At 44.3% G+C, this 16,017-nt stretch overlaps 1 protein-coding gene across 2 annotated transcripts in view; it reads right to left on the bottom strand.

Moving 5' to 3' along the window:
* The window catches only part of cerk (ceramide kinase), a 30,980-nt gene that overhangs the window by 5,552 nt on the left and 9,411 nt on the right, over positions 1 to 16,017 (bottom strand). The window contains exons 2-10 of one of the 2 annotated variants that reach the window (XM_036944452.2): positions 15,502 to 15,624; positions 15,221 to 15,343; positions 14,696 to 14,821; positions 13,650 to 13,716; positions 10,431 to 10,576; positions 3,506 to 3,580; positions 2,888 to 3,040; positions 2,496 to 2,690; positions 1,075 to 1,286 (exon numbers count right to left, since the gene is read on the bottom strand). In XM_036944452.2, the coding sequence (XP_036800347.2) occupies positions 1,075 to 1,286; positions 2,496 to 2,690; positions 2,888 to 3,040; positions 3,506 to 3,580; positions 10,431 to 10,576; positions 13,650 to 13,716; positions 14,696 to 14,821; positions 15,221 to 15,343; positions 15,502 to 15,624 (1,220 nt within the window). The remainder of the gene's footprint in view (positions 1 to 1,074; positions 1,287 to 2,495; positions 2,691 to 2,887; positions 3,041 to 3,505; positions 3,581 to 10,430; positions 10,577 to 13,649; positions 13,717 to 14,695; positions 14,822 to 15,220; positions 15,344 to 15,501; positions 15,625 to 16,017) is intronic. The other variant, XM_090200235.1, reaches the window with a different exon arrangement.

Raw genomic sequence — 16,017 nt, 5'->3', positions numbered from 1 at the left:
AGTACAGGGAAACTCTTTCCCACTCAATCTATATCTCTCTCTGTGAAGGCTGAGTAACCCGTGACATGCAGTACGTGAGAGAGATGAGTGACTGAGCAAGTGACAGAGGAATTCCCCATCATTTTAGGCTGGGTTTCTCGGCCTTGTCTCAGGATGGTAAGTTGGTGGTTGAAGATATCCCTCTAGTGGTGTGGGGGCTGTGCTTTGGCAGTGGGTGGGGTTATATCCTTCCTGTTTGGCCCTGTCCGGCGTTGTCCTCGGATGGGGCCACAGTGTCTCCTGACCCCTCCTGTCTCAGCCTCCAGTATTTATGCTGCAGTAGTTTGTGTCGGGGGGCTAGGGTCAGTTTGTTATATCTGGAGTACTTCTCCTGTCCTATTCGGTGTCCTGTGTGAATCTAAGTGTGCGTTCTCTAATTCTCTCCTTCTCTCTCTCGGAGGACCTGAGCCCTAGGACCATGCCCCAGGACTACCTGACATGTTGACTCCTTGCTGTCCCCAGTCCACCTGGCCGTGCTGCTGCTCCAGTTTCAACTGTTCTGCCTTATTATTATTGGACCATGCTGGTCATTTATGAACATTTGAACATCTTGGCCATGTTCTGTTATAATCTCCACCCGGCACAGCCAGAAGAGGACTGGCCACCCCACATAGCCTGGTTCCTCTCTAGGTTTCGGCCTTTCTAGGGAGTTTTTCCTAGCCACCGTGCTTCTACACCTGCATTGCTTGCTGTTTGGGGTTTTAGGCTGGGGTTTCTGTACAGCACTTTGAGATATCAGCTGATGTACGAAGGGCTATATAAATCAATTTGATTTGATCTCCCCCTGAACCCCTTGTAACTTTCAAAAGTTGTATTGTGGATCAAGCCAGTACATTACCAGAGATTAATATGGTTTGAAAATAATCTGTACTTACTTAGCAAATAACTTTGCTAAATCTGATCACTTTTTGGCGGGGGTGATATCCACCTCTGATTGAGTCATCTTACATCTAATGATCTTTTACGCTTGCCAATGTGAAAATAAATAAACAATTAGCAAAATGTTTCTCTCAATGACAACTCAGAGTTCCCCACCTGGTCGTCCTTGTTGGTGTGTCGCATGAGGTGTCGGAGGAAGTCGAGGCGAGAGGCCTTGCGTACCAGGATGAGGTCTGTGGTGCCGTCGGCCAGGTGGGCATAGGGCGACAGGCCTCTAGGGCTGCGAGGACAGGCACAGCTCATACTGGCAGCGTTGATTGCTAGGAACTTCCCCCGGATCACCCGCCATACACCATCACCACTGGTCTCTTTAAACACAAGAGGAGTTGATCGATTAAAAGTGTCATCCCTTTTGGGGAAAATTCTTCCGACAGTGCTGCGTCTGTATTATTGCTAGTAAAATATAAAAACACTCGTTGACTCTTTGGGTGCTCTAAAATCAGGAGCGAGGCTGGACAAAATATTATGTGTTATTACACTCATGTGATGCCACTCGGTAACTGTTAGGTGAATCAAAGTCTTCTGCCATTAAATGACTGGTTGAGTGGTTTAATGGGGGATGTACAGTAACTCCAAAATGTCAGTGTTTTACGATAATATCCCTGATCGCATGGGGAATATTATGTGATCCGAGTCCATAAAACGCTTAATTATTCTAGTCGCCTCATAAAACAAACTCACAGGAACGATAACCTGAACCAACATTAACAAGTCCACCGGGATTAAAAAACTAAATTCATTTACTTGGAAAGTAAATGATTAGACGTCTTTAAAAACTACCAATGGGATTGTGATTAGACATTTACAAATTTTACTGTAGGTCTTGGCATCGTCTTAGCTCGGGAACCTCTCAAGTGTCCCGCACACATTAAACATTTCGGGAGGCTCGTTTGTGACGTGGCACCGAGCCGGCGTCTTGCCCCATTGCTTAAGCAGTTGTTGGAGATTTGATCGCCAAAACGTGTGCAGCAAGTCCACCGCCAACTCTGGCAGCCAGACCAACTATCTCCCTGATTAGTGGGGTTCTGACTCCCTCTGTCTGTGTGTGTGTGTGTCCCAGCACCACAGGGACCTGTCGCCTCAGCCAGCGCTCCAGCCAGCCACAACAGAGATGCCGGAAATTAACACCAATTAGAGTCCCAGGAGATGAGAGGAGAAAGGGGATCTCTGTGGCTCTCAGTAAACTCTACTTATCCTATCTGCTGCTCAGAATAAATAAATGCCGGCTGAGAAGAGAGTTTCCCATTTCCCAAAAGTGGGGACTGTAGTGTGTGTGTATGTGTGTTGTGGGGTAGATAAGGGTCTGGGATGAGAAGAGTGGGCTGTGAGGAGTGTATGTGTTCAACACCATACGGTATACTATGACTGTCTGTCGGGCGTCATGGCAGTGAGAGAGAGAGACAGACAGATGAGGGAACAGACATGGGGACAGGAGGGACATCAGCTTTATCAACAGACTTGGCAACAGGGAAAAGACTACACACAGCACACACTTACAGAAGACTATAACCTCTTACCCTTGTCAGAGTTCTCTTCAGCCATCTTGTCGACATGATCCCCTGAGAGGAGCTGCCCATTGTTGGCACCCTGCTCACAGATATGGCACCCAGTCATGCACTTGATCTTGTCTCTAGGGTTCCCCAGGTTGTCCTCAGCGGGCAGGAAAGCGACAGTCCCTTCATAATACTGATGGGTCAGGAATGTCTTTAGGCCTGCAATGTGTGAAGCAGTGTGTGGCTTTGAAAATCCTGATGTTGACATTGTGTGAAATGTCTAGTTTCGACACTCATTCCTCCATTTCCCTGTAGGTCATATTCGGAAATGTAGATATATTTTTTTTTTTACTACATGACGTAGTAACTAATCGTTGGACTGCAATTGTAATAACACTTATGACTCCATTATTTACCCGAGAAGTCGTATCTGGAAGGCCCCATCCAGCGCTTCCTCTCGCTGTCTGTCAGCACGTCGCCGTAGAAACCGTATCCGAGCAGCGAGACGGAGTACCTGAGGAAGGTGTTGTTGTGATGGACAGAACACACATCCATGGGCTGGGAGTCACCTGGAAAACAGACAGAAAGGGGGCCTTATTCAACTGGTTGGAATGTCGTCACGGAACACTCCCTGTAGAATAGTCTTGGCGTCCGGGGTCAATGCCATTTCAATATCAGTCCATTCAGAAAGTGAACCAAATTCAAATGGGTCCTCATTGAAAAGCATGGAAGAGAACTGGAATAACCAGTGTCCTTCCTGAATTGACCCAAACCCCCTGGACAGGACTCTAGTAGAGTGCAATGTTCTCTCTTTAAACCACACTCCAGACTGTGCGCATGGGACAACACAAGTGTACCTGCAGGACTTAGGATGCCGTACTGTACCCAGACATAGAATGCTTGTACTATTGAGAGATGCAGCTAATTGTGAGCATTGTCACCGAGATATATTAAGACATTCTATTAAATCTCGACGTGGACAGGTAGAAGACCGATAGACCTGTTTGTGTTTGTGTGTGTGTATGGTTACTTACCCATGATGATGTGCAGGGCTGAAGTCACTGGATCGTTGGTGCCTGTGGTAGAATAGCAGATACAGTCAGTCGAACCTGTTGGATAGGAGAGATACAGGCCTCGTCAGTCACGTAATAGTATCTTGAATCTCAAGACTAATCCCAAACCAGCAACTTTGTGGGCCGTTTTCCCCAGAAACAGATTAGCCCTAGTCCTGGACTAAAAAGCACGTCCAATGTAAAATCTCTAATGAAATGGCATTTTACCCCAGGTCTAGGCTTTGTCTGTATCCAGGAGTTATTGTTTAAGTGTTTAAATATGGTTTTTATTGAATCATCAATGGCCATAAAAGTATTTTATGATTAGAGTTTTGAGATGGAGTTAGAACAAGAGTTTAAGTAGTTTTATTAGGCAGAAAAGAGATGATATGTACCAGGGCCAAAGAAAGATATCATAGCCAATGGGTCTGTCTGGATCTGGGCAATCAGCACTCACTACACAGTAAATGAGGGGATAGCGAGACGCAAACCCTTCCTGGCACTTGAGAGAAATGTTCCGTTTGACTTCGAAATCTCTGATTTGATATTATGGTAATAGGTCTCTATCGACCGTGCGCTACCGTTCAGCTGGGGGACAGTAATTTCAGGCATATCTGTCACAGTTAGATAATTTACGATCTGTTGAGACGAACCAACGACACCAAGACAGACCGGTGAGGAGACAGACTTATTTCCTATTTCCATCTCTACAGCTAGACTGCAGACTGATGCGAGGTATGCTTCCCAAATGGCACCCTATTCCCTAATAGGCTCTGATCAAAAGTATTGCACTATATAGGGAATAGGGTGCTATTTGGGATGCAAGCTAGATGTTTTCAGCTGACTCAGGGAACCGTGACAGAACAGAGAGCCTGGGAAATCAGCCCTGCCGTTTACAGATGGACTCATTGCTTAGTAATCACACTCCTCTCTTTTCAGATTGCTCTTATCAAGAATCTGACAATGACACAGCAGAGAGTAAAAGGGTGACATGGGCTGACTGGTTTGCTTCTCCAATACTTTTTGAAAAGTTATTGATTTGAAATGAAAACTAACTGTAGTGCTACAGACTGGTTTACACTTCCATATTTCTTCATCAAGTGAAGATTGAAGATGTGTGCGTGTGAAGGAAGTCTTGGGTGTGTGACTGTGTGAGCTGAGCATGTATTTATTATGGATCCCCATTAGTTTGCCCTACTCTTCCTGGGGTCCAGCAAAAGTTTAAAAACATTACAATACATTTCACAACACATTGTGTGCCCTCAGGCCCTTACACCACCACATATCTACAGTACTAAATCCATGTGTATGTATACTGCGTATGTTATCGTGTGTGTGTGTGTATGTATGCATGTGTCTGTGACACATTGTGTTGCTTCACAGTCCCCGCTGTTCCATAAGGTGTTTTTTTTTATCTGTTTTTAAAATCTAATTTTACAGCTTGTGTCAGTTACTTGATGTAGAATAGAGTTCCTTGTAGTCATGGCTCTATGTAGTACTGTGTGCCTCCCATAGACTGTTCTGGACTTGGGGACTGTGAAGAGACCTCTTGTGGCATGTCTTGTGGGGTATGCATGGGTGTCCGAGCTGTGTGCCAGTAGTTTCGACAGACAGCTCGGTGCATTCAACATGTCAATACCTCTCATAAATAAAAGTAGTGATGAAGTCAATCTCTCCTCCACTTTCAGCCAGGAGAGATTGACATGCAAATTATTAATATTAACTCTCTGTGTACATCCAAGGGCCAGCCGTGCTGCCCTGTTCTGAGCCAATTGCTCTGAGTCAAGTCCTTTTTTTGTGGTACCTGACCACATGATTGAACAGTAGTCAAGGTGCAACAAAACTAGGGCCTGTAGGACCTGCCTTGTTGATAGTGTTGTTAAGGCAGAGAATTGCTTTATTATAGACAGACGTCTCCCATTCTTAGCTACTACTGCATCAATATGTTTTGACCATGACAGTTTTCAATCTAGTGTTACTCCAAACAGTTAAGTCATCTCAACTTGCTCAATTTTCACAAGATTTATTACAAGATTTGGTTGAGGTTTAGGGTTTAGTGAGTGTTTTGTTCCAAATACAATGCTTTTAGTTTTAGAAATATGTAGGGCTAACTTATTCCTTGCCACCTACTTTGAAACTAACTGCAGCTCTTTGTTGAGTGTTGCAGTCATTTCAGTCGCTGTAGTAGCTGACGTGTATAGTGTTGAGTCATCCGCATACATCGACACTCTGGCTTTACTCAAAGTCAGTGGAATGTCGTTAGTAAAAATTGAAAAAAAAAAACAAGGGGCCTAATCAGCTACCCTGGGGAATTCCTGATTCTAACTGTATTATATTTGAGAGGCTTCCATTAAAGAACACCATCTGTGTTCTGTTAGACAAGTAACTCTTTAGCCACATTATAGCAATAACACATAGGTTTTCCCAGCAGCAGACTATGATCAATAATGTCAAAAACGGAACTGAAGTCTAACAATCAGCCCCCCCAATCTTTTTATCATTCATTTCTCTCAGCCGTTGGGTGTAAGTGCTGTGCTTGTTGAGTGTCCTTCCTTATATGCAGGCTGAAATTCTGTTGTCAATTTGTTTCCTGTGAAATAGCATTGTATCTGGTCCAAAATAAAATCCCGAAGTTTACTAAGGGTTGGTAACAGGCTGATTGGTTGGCTATTTGAGCCTGTAAAGGGGGCTTTACTATTCTTTGGTAGCGGAATGACTAACTTCCCTCCAGGCCTGAGGGCACACTCTCTCCATTAGGCTAAAATTGAAGATGTGGCAAATAGGAATGACAATATCATCTGCTATTATCCTCAGTAATTTTCCATCCAGATTGTCAGACCCCGGTAGCTTGTCATTGTTGATAGACAATTTTTTTACCTCTTCCACACTGACGTTAGGGAATTCAAAATTACAATTCTTGTCTTTCATAATTTGGTCCGATATACTTGGATGTGTGTTGTCAGCGTTTGTTGCTGGCATGTCATCCCTAAGTTTGCTGATCTTGCCAATGAAAAAGTCATTAAAGTAGTTTGCAATATCAGTGGGCTTTGTGATTCAATGAACTACTTTCCGGCTACCCGGATAAAGCACTAAATAAACTTCAGTTAGTGCTAAATACGGCTGCTAGAATTCTGACTAGAACCCAAAAAATTGATCATATTACTCCAGTGCTAGCCTCCCTACACTGGCTTCCTGTCAAAGCAAGGGCTGATTTCAAGGTTTTACTGCTAACCTACAAAGCATTACATGGGCTTGCTCCTACCTATCTCTCTGATTTGGTCCTGCCGTACATACCTACACGTACGCTACGGTCACAAGACGCAGGCCTCCAAATTGTCCCTAGAATTTCTAAGCAAACAGCTGGAGGCAGGGCTTTCTCCTATAGAGCTCAATTTTTATGGAACGGTCTGCCTACCCATGTCAGAGACGCAAACTCGGTCTCAACCTTTAAGTCTTTACTGAAGACTCATCTCTTCAGTGGGTCATATGATTGAGTGTAGTCTGGCCCAGGAGTGGGAAGGTGAACGGAAAGGCTCTGGAGCAACGAACCGCCCTTGCTGTCTCTGCCTGGCCGGTTCCCCTCTTTCCACTGGGATTCTCTGCCTCTAACCTGATTACAGGGGCTGAGTCACTGGCTTTCTGGGGCTCTCTCATACCGTTCCTGGGAGGGGTGCGTCACCTGAGTGGGTTGAGTCACTGATGTGATCATCCTGTCTGGATTGGCGCCCCCCCCCCCTTGGGTTGTGCCGTGGAGGAGATCTTTGTGGGCTATACTCAGCCTCGTCTCAGGATGGTAAGTTGGTGGTTGAAGATATCCCTCTAGTGGTGTGGGGGCTGTGCTTTGGCAAAGTGGGTGGGGTTATATCCTTCCTGTTTGGCCCTCTCCGGGGGTGTCCTCGGATGGGGCCACAGTGTCTCCTGACCCCTCCTGTCTCAGCCTCCAGTATTTATGCTGCAGTAGTTTATGTGTCGGGGGGCTAGGGTCAGTTTGTTATATCTGGAGTACTTCTCCTGTCCTATTTGGTGTCCTCTGTGAATTTAAGTGTGCTCTCTCTAATTCTCTCTCTCTCTTTCTTTCTCTCTCTCGGAGGACCTGAGCCCTAGGACCATGCCTCAGGACTACCTGACATGATGACTCCTTGCTGTCCCCAGTCCACCTGGCCATGCTGCTGCTCCAGTTTCAACTGTTCTGCCTTATTATTTTTCGACCATGCTGGTCATTTATGAACATTTGAACATCTTGGCCATGTTGTTATAATCTCCACCCGGCACAGCCAGAAGAGGACTGGCCACCCCACATAGCCTGGTTCCTCTCTAGGTTTCTTCCTAGGTTTTTGCCTTTCTAGGGAGTTTTTCCTAGCCACTGTGCTTCTACACCTGCATTGCTTGCTGTTTGGGGTTTTAGGCTGGGTTTCTGGCAGCACTTTGAGATATCAGCTGATGTACGAAGGGCTATATAAATACATTTGATTTGAGCAGAGTTGGCCTTTTTCCCAAAAATGTTATTTAAGGTGCCCCAAAGCTTTTTACTATCATTCTTTATAGAATTTATATTTGTTTCAAGGTGTAGTTCATTTTTCTTTTTCTTTAGTTTAGTCACATGATTTCTTAATTTGCAGTACGTTTGCCAATTAGTTGGGCTGCCAGACTTAATTGCCATACCTTGTGTCTCATCCATCTCAACCATACAATTCCTCAGCAATCCAAGGGGATTTTACAGTAATTTTAATTCCTGTGCTGTTTGTAACTACCCCGGTAGATTGACTGACAATCTGATTCAGGTTGCAGGCACTGGTTACAGTTTGAAGTTTTTTCCTGAGTGGGCAGCTTGATGATAGCCAGTCAATATTTAAAAATCACTCAGGAGATATACTTCTCTATTGATATCACATACATTATCAAGCATTTCACACATATTATCCAGATACTGACTGTTAGCACTTGGTGGTCTATAGCAGCTTCCCACAAGAATGGGTTTTAGGTGAGGAAGATGAACCTGTAGCCATATTAATTCAACAGTATTTAACATTAGATCGTCTCTAAGCTTTACAGGAATGTGGTTCTGAATATAGACCGCAACACCGCCTCTGTTGGCATTTCTGTCTTTTCGGTAGATGTTATAACCATGTATTGCTACCACTGTATCAAAGGTATTATCTAAGTGAGTTCCAGAGATAGTCAGAATATGAATGTCATCTGTTACAAGCAAGTTATTGAATTCATGGACCTTGTTTCTTAGGCTGCATATCTTAATATGGGCTATTTCTAGCACTTTTCTGGGTTGCTTGATTGTTTTTAATGCTTTACTGGGAAGCTTCTCAGAGGTAGACTTACTCATGTTATTTACATTGGAGCTGATCGTGCAGGGTGAGCTGCATAAAGTGGGCTTCCTACTATTGCACACCGCCTCAGCGCTAACAGTAACTCTGGTTTATAGGCTCATGATTACTGCTTACAATAAGCTGTAGGATAAGCAGATATATTCGGTGCAATTAGGGGTACATCAATTTAATTACTTACATTGTGTTTGCCAATGCCCCTAAGATCATGTACATTTGATGCGGCATTATGACGACTCATTGTCACAATGGTCGGGATTAATTGAGCTGGGTCTTGGATCATCTACCAGTCATTGTTTCAACGCAGTCCTTTTCAAACAACAAACCTTAACACCCAGTCAAAAATATTCACAGAAGAGAGGAAACTAGCTACTCTCTCAGCTCCCTCTGAATTTCCAGATTTTTATCTGGGAGATATTTCCCGCAGTTTTGACTCACTTCCTCATTCAAATCATTCCAAAGCCTCGCTCACTATCTCTGTCTTGTCCGCCTACCTAATGGAATAACAGTCAAGGTTGAGTCATGAACCTAAACATAGTACCTTGAAAATATGTGACAAGACAATGTGAATGTGTTGAACTACACACAGCCACTAGGTTTCTAGGTAGGTTACCTGATGAAACCGTGGACTTGGGTACTCTAACCAAGGCTGTGTGTGTGCTGGGTTGACTTTGTGAACACTCATACTATTTCAGTGAAAGTCTATTTGACACCGAGAGGTTCTGTTCGCCATCTTACCACGTCTGATTAAAGCATCAGTATTACTTCCAGTTATTATTTCTCCTGGTATACGGAACCGCACTACACCATGACAGTTGGTTATCACTATCCCTTATCAGCCTCAAAATTATGTTTCGATTGATTGATAGGTAACAATATTTAAAATGTTTGTACATGATAAGCAGTGGCAGCAGAAAAGGCCACACTTGACCTCATGAGACCTGTCAGTGGGACACCAACCAAGGAAAATGCACAAACAAAAACTGTGATACTGTGAGTCCTTTTCTCTAGATATATAGTGTTAACTGGCTTATAGTAATAATTTCATCTTCATCTGACTGACTGGAAAAAGACTGTAATTCTGGACCCCAGCAGCAGCATCAGGCACTCAATGCTAAGTAGAAGCATTAACCTACAGAATCACTGAAGCTATAGGCCAAACCAGCTGTGATTTGATTCTCCTCCTCCATCTTCAACCTTAGGTATTGTGAAGTAATGGATTTCACGGAGGTGAAATGTATGATGATTATTAAATTATTATTTTTTTTTTTAAACTGGTCACGCAGCACAACAGGCCCCCTCTAATTGAGTTTTGAGTGATGGACTCTTCAGAACCCCCTGTGGGACCCCAAGCCCTGTTGCTATAGGGATTCCAACTCGTAACTCAGCAACAGCCAGAAAACAGAACATGGGGATTAAGGTTAGCCACCATGGGAGTCAATCATAGCCATGGCCACTAACAGAGGTATAACAAAGTATTATTTTATGGGCTAGAACTTGCCTTTACCTTACTTTAACTTAACTTCTCCCATTCCTTCCTCTCCTCTGCTTCTCTCCTCCTCTCATACCTGCAGGGATGATTCCGATGCGGAGCGCACATGGAACCAGGTCCTGGTTCGGTTGGTTCTGGTCCACTCTGGAATCACTCTGGGTCCTAGAGACCAGGCCGTGGACAACCTCGCTGAACATCCCGTCCCCTCCCACACACACCACCCTGAACAGGGACACACACACACACAATGCATGAAAACACTCCATTGAGACTAGCCTTAGGGTCTGATGGTTTTTGCTTTCCTTTCAATTTGTGTCCAATTAAGACCTAGACAACCAGCTGAGGGAATTTTCTAACTAAATCAGTGACCATAATTGATTAATCTTAAGATTCATATGTCGGGTCAAAATGACCCAGCCTAATGTTTTATTTTTTTTGCTGTACTGATCTCCCCCAAAAATGTCATCCTCTAATATTCCAGGAATTTCTGAAATAATGTGTCTTTAATGTTCTAACATCCTAGTTTGGTTTTTTATTTCTTATCTTTTAAGTAAGAGTTTTTGCATCACTACCTCAAGTTTTTATATGTGGGTCAAATATGACCGGTATGTATTTTCTACAGAATTCACTGCATTGCACTCGTCAAACGAACCTTTCTTTTTGCTACAACAATAAAATCTAAGTAATTAATAACATTTATTATATCTTGTTAAATGTTCATTAAATCACCTTTTTCATGTATCCTTTTGAACTCTTTGAGTAAAAGGAGTTTCATAAGGAGGCTCATAAGAATGTGGCCAGATATACAACCAAAATGGTTTTACAGATGCTGGATGAGGAAGCCATTGGTGCCTCCGACTCAGAATCTGAGTTATCCAATTCAGATGACACAGACTATGTGCCTGTGGGTCAAGTTGGAGTTGTGGATGCACCTGGTAGTCCAGCTGTCCTAGATAATTCTACAGATGGGGATGATTCCTCGGAACCGAAATGAATAAAAAGGGGTCTTACTGGAGTGAACACCCCTGCCCTCCCACTAAAGTCAGGACCAGAAGCCATAACATCCTGAGGAGCTGCCCAGGGCCTGTGCCGGGGAAATCAGTTGTGTCACCAAAAGTTGCCTGTTCATTAGTGATAATATCGTTGATGAGGTCCTAAAGTGTACAAATTTAGAAGGACGGAGAAGAGCGACAGGAAAAGGGACAGAGTGGAGAGAGGTCAACAAGGAGGAACAAAAAGGCCTTAATTGGTTGAACCCTCCTCGCCGGCAAGGAGAAAAGGTGGGATGTCTCCACACGGGAGCTATTTTTGGATCCACTGCAGAATCCAATGTATAAGGCCACCATGTCGGTCGGAAGATATCTGGCGCTACCTGTGACTTGATGACAAGAGGACCAGAGTGTTCAGAGAGGCAATGGATCACCTGGCAGCCTTCCAGTATGTGAGGGACCTTTTCAAAGCAAAACTGTAGAAGGTTCATCCCCAGCGACTGCGTCACAGTGGATGAGCAGCTTTCCTCCAGGCGTGACGCTTAGCATTCCATCCAAAGAGTTCAATCTTGGTTTCATCAGACCAGAGAATCCTGTTTATCATGGTCTGGGAGTCCTTTAGGTGTCTTTTTGGCAAACTCCAAGCGGGCTGTCACGTGCCTTTTACTGAGGAGTGGCTTCCGTCTGGCCTGATTGTTGGAGTGCTGCAGAGATGGTTATCCTTCTGGAAGGTTCTCCCATCTCCACAGAAGAACTGAGGCAATGGAAGGATGTGGGGTGATGAAAGAGCCATGCCACTACCACTCAGAGCAGCCAGGGCCAGAAGAGGAAGAGGTGCCAGCTATACCCACCACTCAGAGCAGCCAGGGCCAGAAGAGGTGCCAGCTCTACCCACCACTCAGAGCAGCCAGACCCAGAAGAGGTGCCAGCTCTACCCACCACTCAGAGCAGCCAGGGCCAGAAGAGGAAGAGGTGCCAGCTCTACCCACCACTCAGAGCAGCCAGGGCCAGAAGAGGAAGAGGTGCCAGCTCTACCCACCACTCAGAGCAGCCAGACCCAGAAGAGGAAGAGGTGCCAGCTCTGCCCACCACTCAGAGCAGCCAGGGCCAGAAGAGGTGCCAGCTCTACCCATCACTCAGAGCAGCCAGACCCAGAAGAGGAAGAGGTGCCAGCTCTGCCCACCACTCAGAGCAGCCAGACCCAGAAGAGGAAGAGGTGCCAGCTCTGCCCACCACTCAGAGCAGCCAGACCCAGAAGAGGTGCCAGCTCTACCCACCACTCAGAGCAGCCAGGGCCAGAAGAGGAAGAGGTGCCAGCTCTGCCCACCACTCAGAGCAGCCAGGGCCAGAAGAGGAAGAGGTGCCAGCTCTACCCACCACTCAGAGCAGCCAGGGCCAGAAGAGGAAGAGGTGCCAGCTCTGCCCACCACTCAGAGCAGCCAGGGCCAGAAGAGGAAGAGGTGCCAGCTCTGCCCAAGTGCAAAGGATAGAAGTCAGCTGCTGGTGTTCAGTGCAACACATCCATCTGCAAAGAGCACAGTCACATGCTTGTGGTTTGTAACAAATCCATGGACTAAGACAGCACAAGTAAGCATCACACACACGTGTTCATGCTTTCGATATTCAAAATTGTTAGTGTTGTCGTTTATATTGATGAACTTTGGATTTTTGTAAAAATGTTTTGAAATATTATAAAACATGCTTAAGGTGGCTTTATTTGGTTCTTCACACTAAAAGGTTGAATGTGAAACTTTGATTGTAAAGATTGACTGTAAGAAAAAGATGCCAATATTTTCAATAGCCATTATGGAATTTCATAATATGTCATCATTGAAATGGAGCTGTTGGAAAGCGACTAAAAAAACATTTCTAACAATAAAATCATTATTGAAAAAGTCCAAATCATCACTCAAAATAATTATATTCCACAAAAAGGATAATATTTTTGCCCCATATAAATAAAACACAGATATTACATTATCGGGCCATTTTGACCTGGCAAATGCATCCTTGGGGCGCCATGTTTACAATGCATCCTCCAGTACAATGGAGGAGTAAAAACCCACAGACACTCTGCCCCCCTCAGCTTTCATGTTAATGCGGTTGTTGTATTGATACTGCTATTAATGTCCATTTTGCTCTCAGCAGTCTTCTTCCCTCAGACATGAATGCATTGTGGTTGAACATGAACTGTTTTGTACTGAAATCTTCACTTAGTCTTTTGCACCAACAAAGTCATTTCTGACTGAGATGGTAAAGTCTATGCCAGGTGATTGAAGTGTTTTCCTGCTGTGTCTAAAACGCACCCGTCACATTGCTTCAGATCTACCTCCGTCTTCAAGTGATCCCTGGCATGATTGGCACTCTCCGTAACTATGGAAACAAGTTATATTGTCACTATTAAAAACCCATGATGAACATCTCAGAAGCTTGTCAAGACGTTGCACACACACACACACAACAAAAAAATGGTTAAGCCAAGAATCCTGCATCCAGTATTGCTCTTCCCATTGTCTAAACAGAAAGAAAATATATGTTTTTAACCATAAAGGGGTTCCAACAAATGGTGAAAGGCCAACACCAATTAAAACACCTCGAGCTATGGGTCTAGGTCCAGCCTTAAACCCATGACAGATGTATGGCCGCGAGCTGCCAATACCCTAGACTGGGGATCGGCAACTCCAGTCATCGGGGACCTGGTTGGTCTCACACTTTTGCTAGCTAACACACCGGACTCCAATAATCAACTAATCAGGACCTTCAGTTTAGAATGCAATAAGTTTTAAAATCAGCTGCGTTTGCTAGCGATGGGGAAAAAGTGAAACACCATTCTGGCCCCCGAGGACTGGACTTGCCCATCCCTGCCCTAGACAATTCATGATCTTCCAGAGCTATGTGATGCCTCCCCCTGCCAATACCCTAGACCCCTCAAACTCAACTCTGGACCTTGAAGCCAACTCCGGTACTCGTTTTCATTTGTCCCCTCTAATCAGGGTTCCGATTTAGACCCGACACACCAAGTGGGTGCAATTAATTATCAGGTAGAACAGAAAACCAACAGGCTCTGGACCTCATAGGGTAAGAGTCGAGTACCCCTGCCCTAGTCGATCCCTGGTCTTCCCAAAGCATCCCATGAATCACAGATGTGTTTGGAATGGATTCCCATGTTTATCGACTATCACAGCTTCCATTACAGTGTTCCATTGATGGATGGTGCTATAAATAAAACCATATTCTTGGGAGTGGTTGGCGGGTATAGGCTGTTTGCCAAGTCAACAAATAAATATTTGCCGGGCCATAAAAGCTCATTTTTTATTTAAATGTTAATGTAGGCCCTCTGACAGGAACTCACCGATCACGTCGGTGGAGATGGAGGCTCGAGAGAAGAGTGGGGCTACTCTCTGCTCGTAAATCCACTTCCCGCGTTGTTTCCCACTGTAGGGATTGATGTACACTAGCAAGCGTTTCGGTCGGATGCCTGCAAAGTGAAGGAGAGCCTGTTTGGTCATTAAAAATGGAGGGCTCAACATTTAGTTTAACGGACGGTAGAGTGTGACTGTCTGACAACTTCATGAAGTTTCATTAGCCAACAAAACTTTACAGAAATGCTCCGTTATCAAACTGACATCCACTGACTGATTCTCTTAATGTTCTCCAGAATAAATTGTTGGGATATTGAAGGCTAGATGAGCAAAAAGCATTGGAAAGGTACTTCTTGGTAAGATGCTAAATAGTGTATTAATGGTTGGTAAAATGGTCCCACTTTACACAGACAACACATTTAAAGAGATACGCCTTCATAGAGGTTTCACAAATCGAGAGCCTTTAAAGTTGGTGTGTGTTTAACGTAAAACAGTCTGCATTGAAAAGGACATACTGAGTAGTGAGAGCTGGTTGTTGATTGTCTGGACCCACTGTTGACGCTGTGCCTCGTCTAAGCAATGGAAGATGATGTCTTTACACCGCCAGCAGTGATGTTTGGTCCTCTCCGTGTAGGACACTATTTCGAAAAAGAGAGAAAGACAGAATGGAAAACTGAAAAGTCAAGAGGGATACTATCATTCCAACAAATTCAAGGCTTGTTCGGGTTGATTAAACAAAACAAAGATGTCTGCCTCCACAAACCATCCCATGCCAGATTATGTATCCCTCCCCTACCTGTAAATGCATACGGATACAACAGAACTCTATGCTTCCTTCCACCATCTTTGTTTGTTTGGTCTTCTTCTTTGGTCTCTCTGGCACCAACTATCTCAGATACCAGGAGAAAATGGTGGTCTGCTGTATACATTAAGAAACAACACAGAAAAACAGTTAAGTACCCAATAATAACACAGCAATTACACAAAGGACAAATTGACATGCGGTTAGGTTTTAAAATTCAACAATAGAGATTCGATATCAAAAAGGCAAAGATAACCTAGGGTTAAATTTACTTGAATGGGTGTCTTTTTAGGGTCATATTCCCCAGTGCTTGCATGAATGAAATCAAGGAACATTATTTATGTCCTGGGATCGTGTGAATGCTTGGAATGAGCCTTCCTGTTTAGTTGACTTTCCTATTAACAGGCTGTGGGCACTACATCTTGCATCACCATATGCCAGTAAACATCTCATGTGACCATGCCACACTGGGATTAGGGTGACAGTATCAGAGTCATTATGGCTTTGTTC

The sequence above is a fragment of the Oncorhynchus mykiss genome, chromosome 15 (genome assembly GCF_057628025.1).
Source record: "Oncorhynchus mykiss isolate SJ-2025 chromosome 15, ASM5762802v1, whole genome shotgun sequence".
Classification (NCBI taxonomy): domain Eukaryota; kingdom Metazoa; phylum Chordata; class Actinopteri; order Salmoniformes; family Salmonidae; genus Oncorhynchus; species Oncorhynchus mykiss.
The sequence above is the reverse complement of the archived record's forward strand: the minus strand, read 5'-3'. Positions and strand labels throughout refer to the sequence as shown.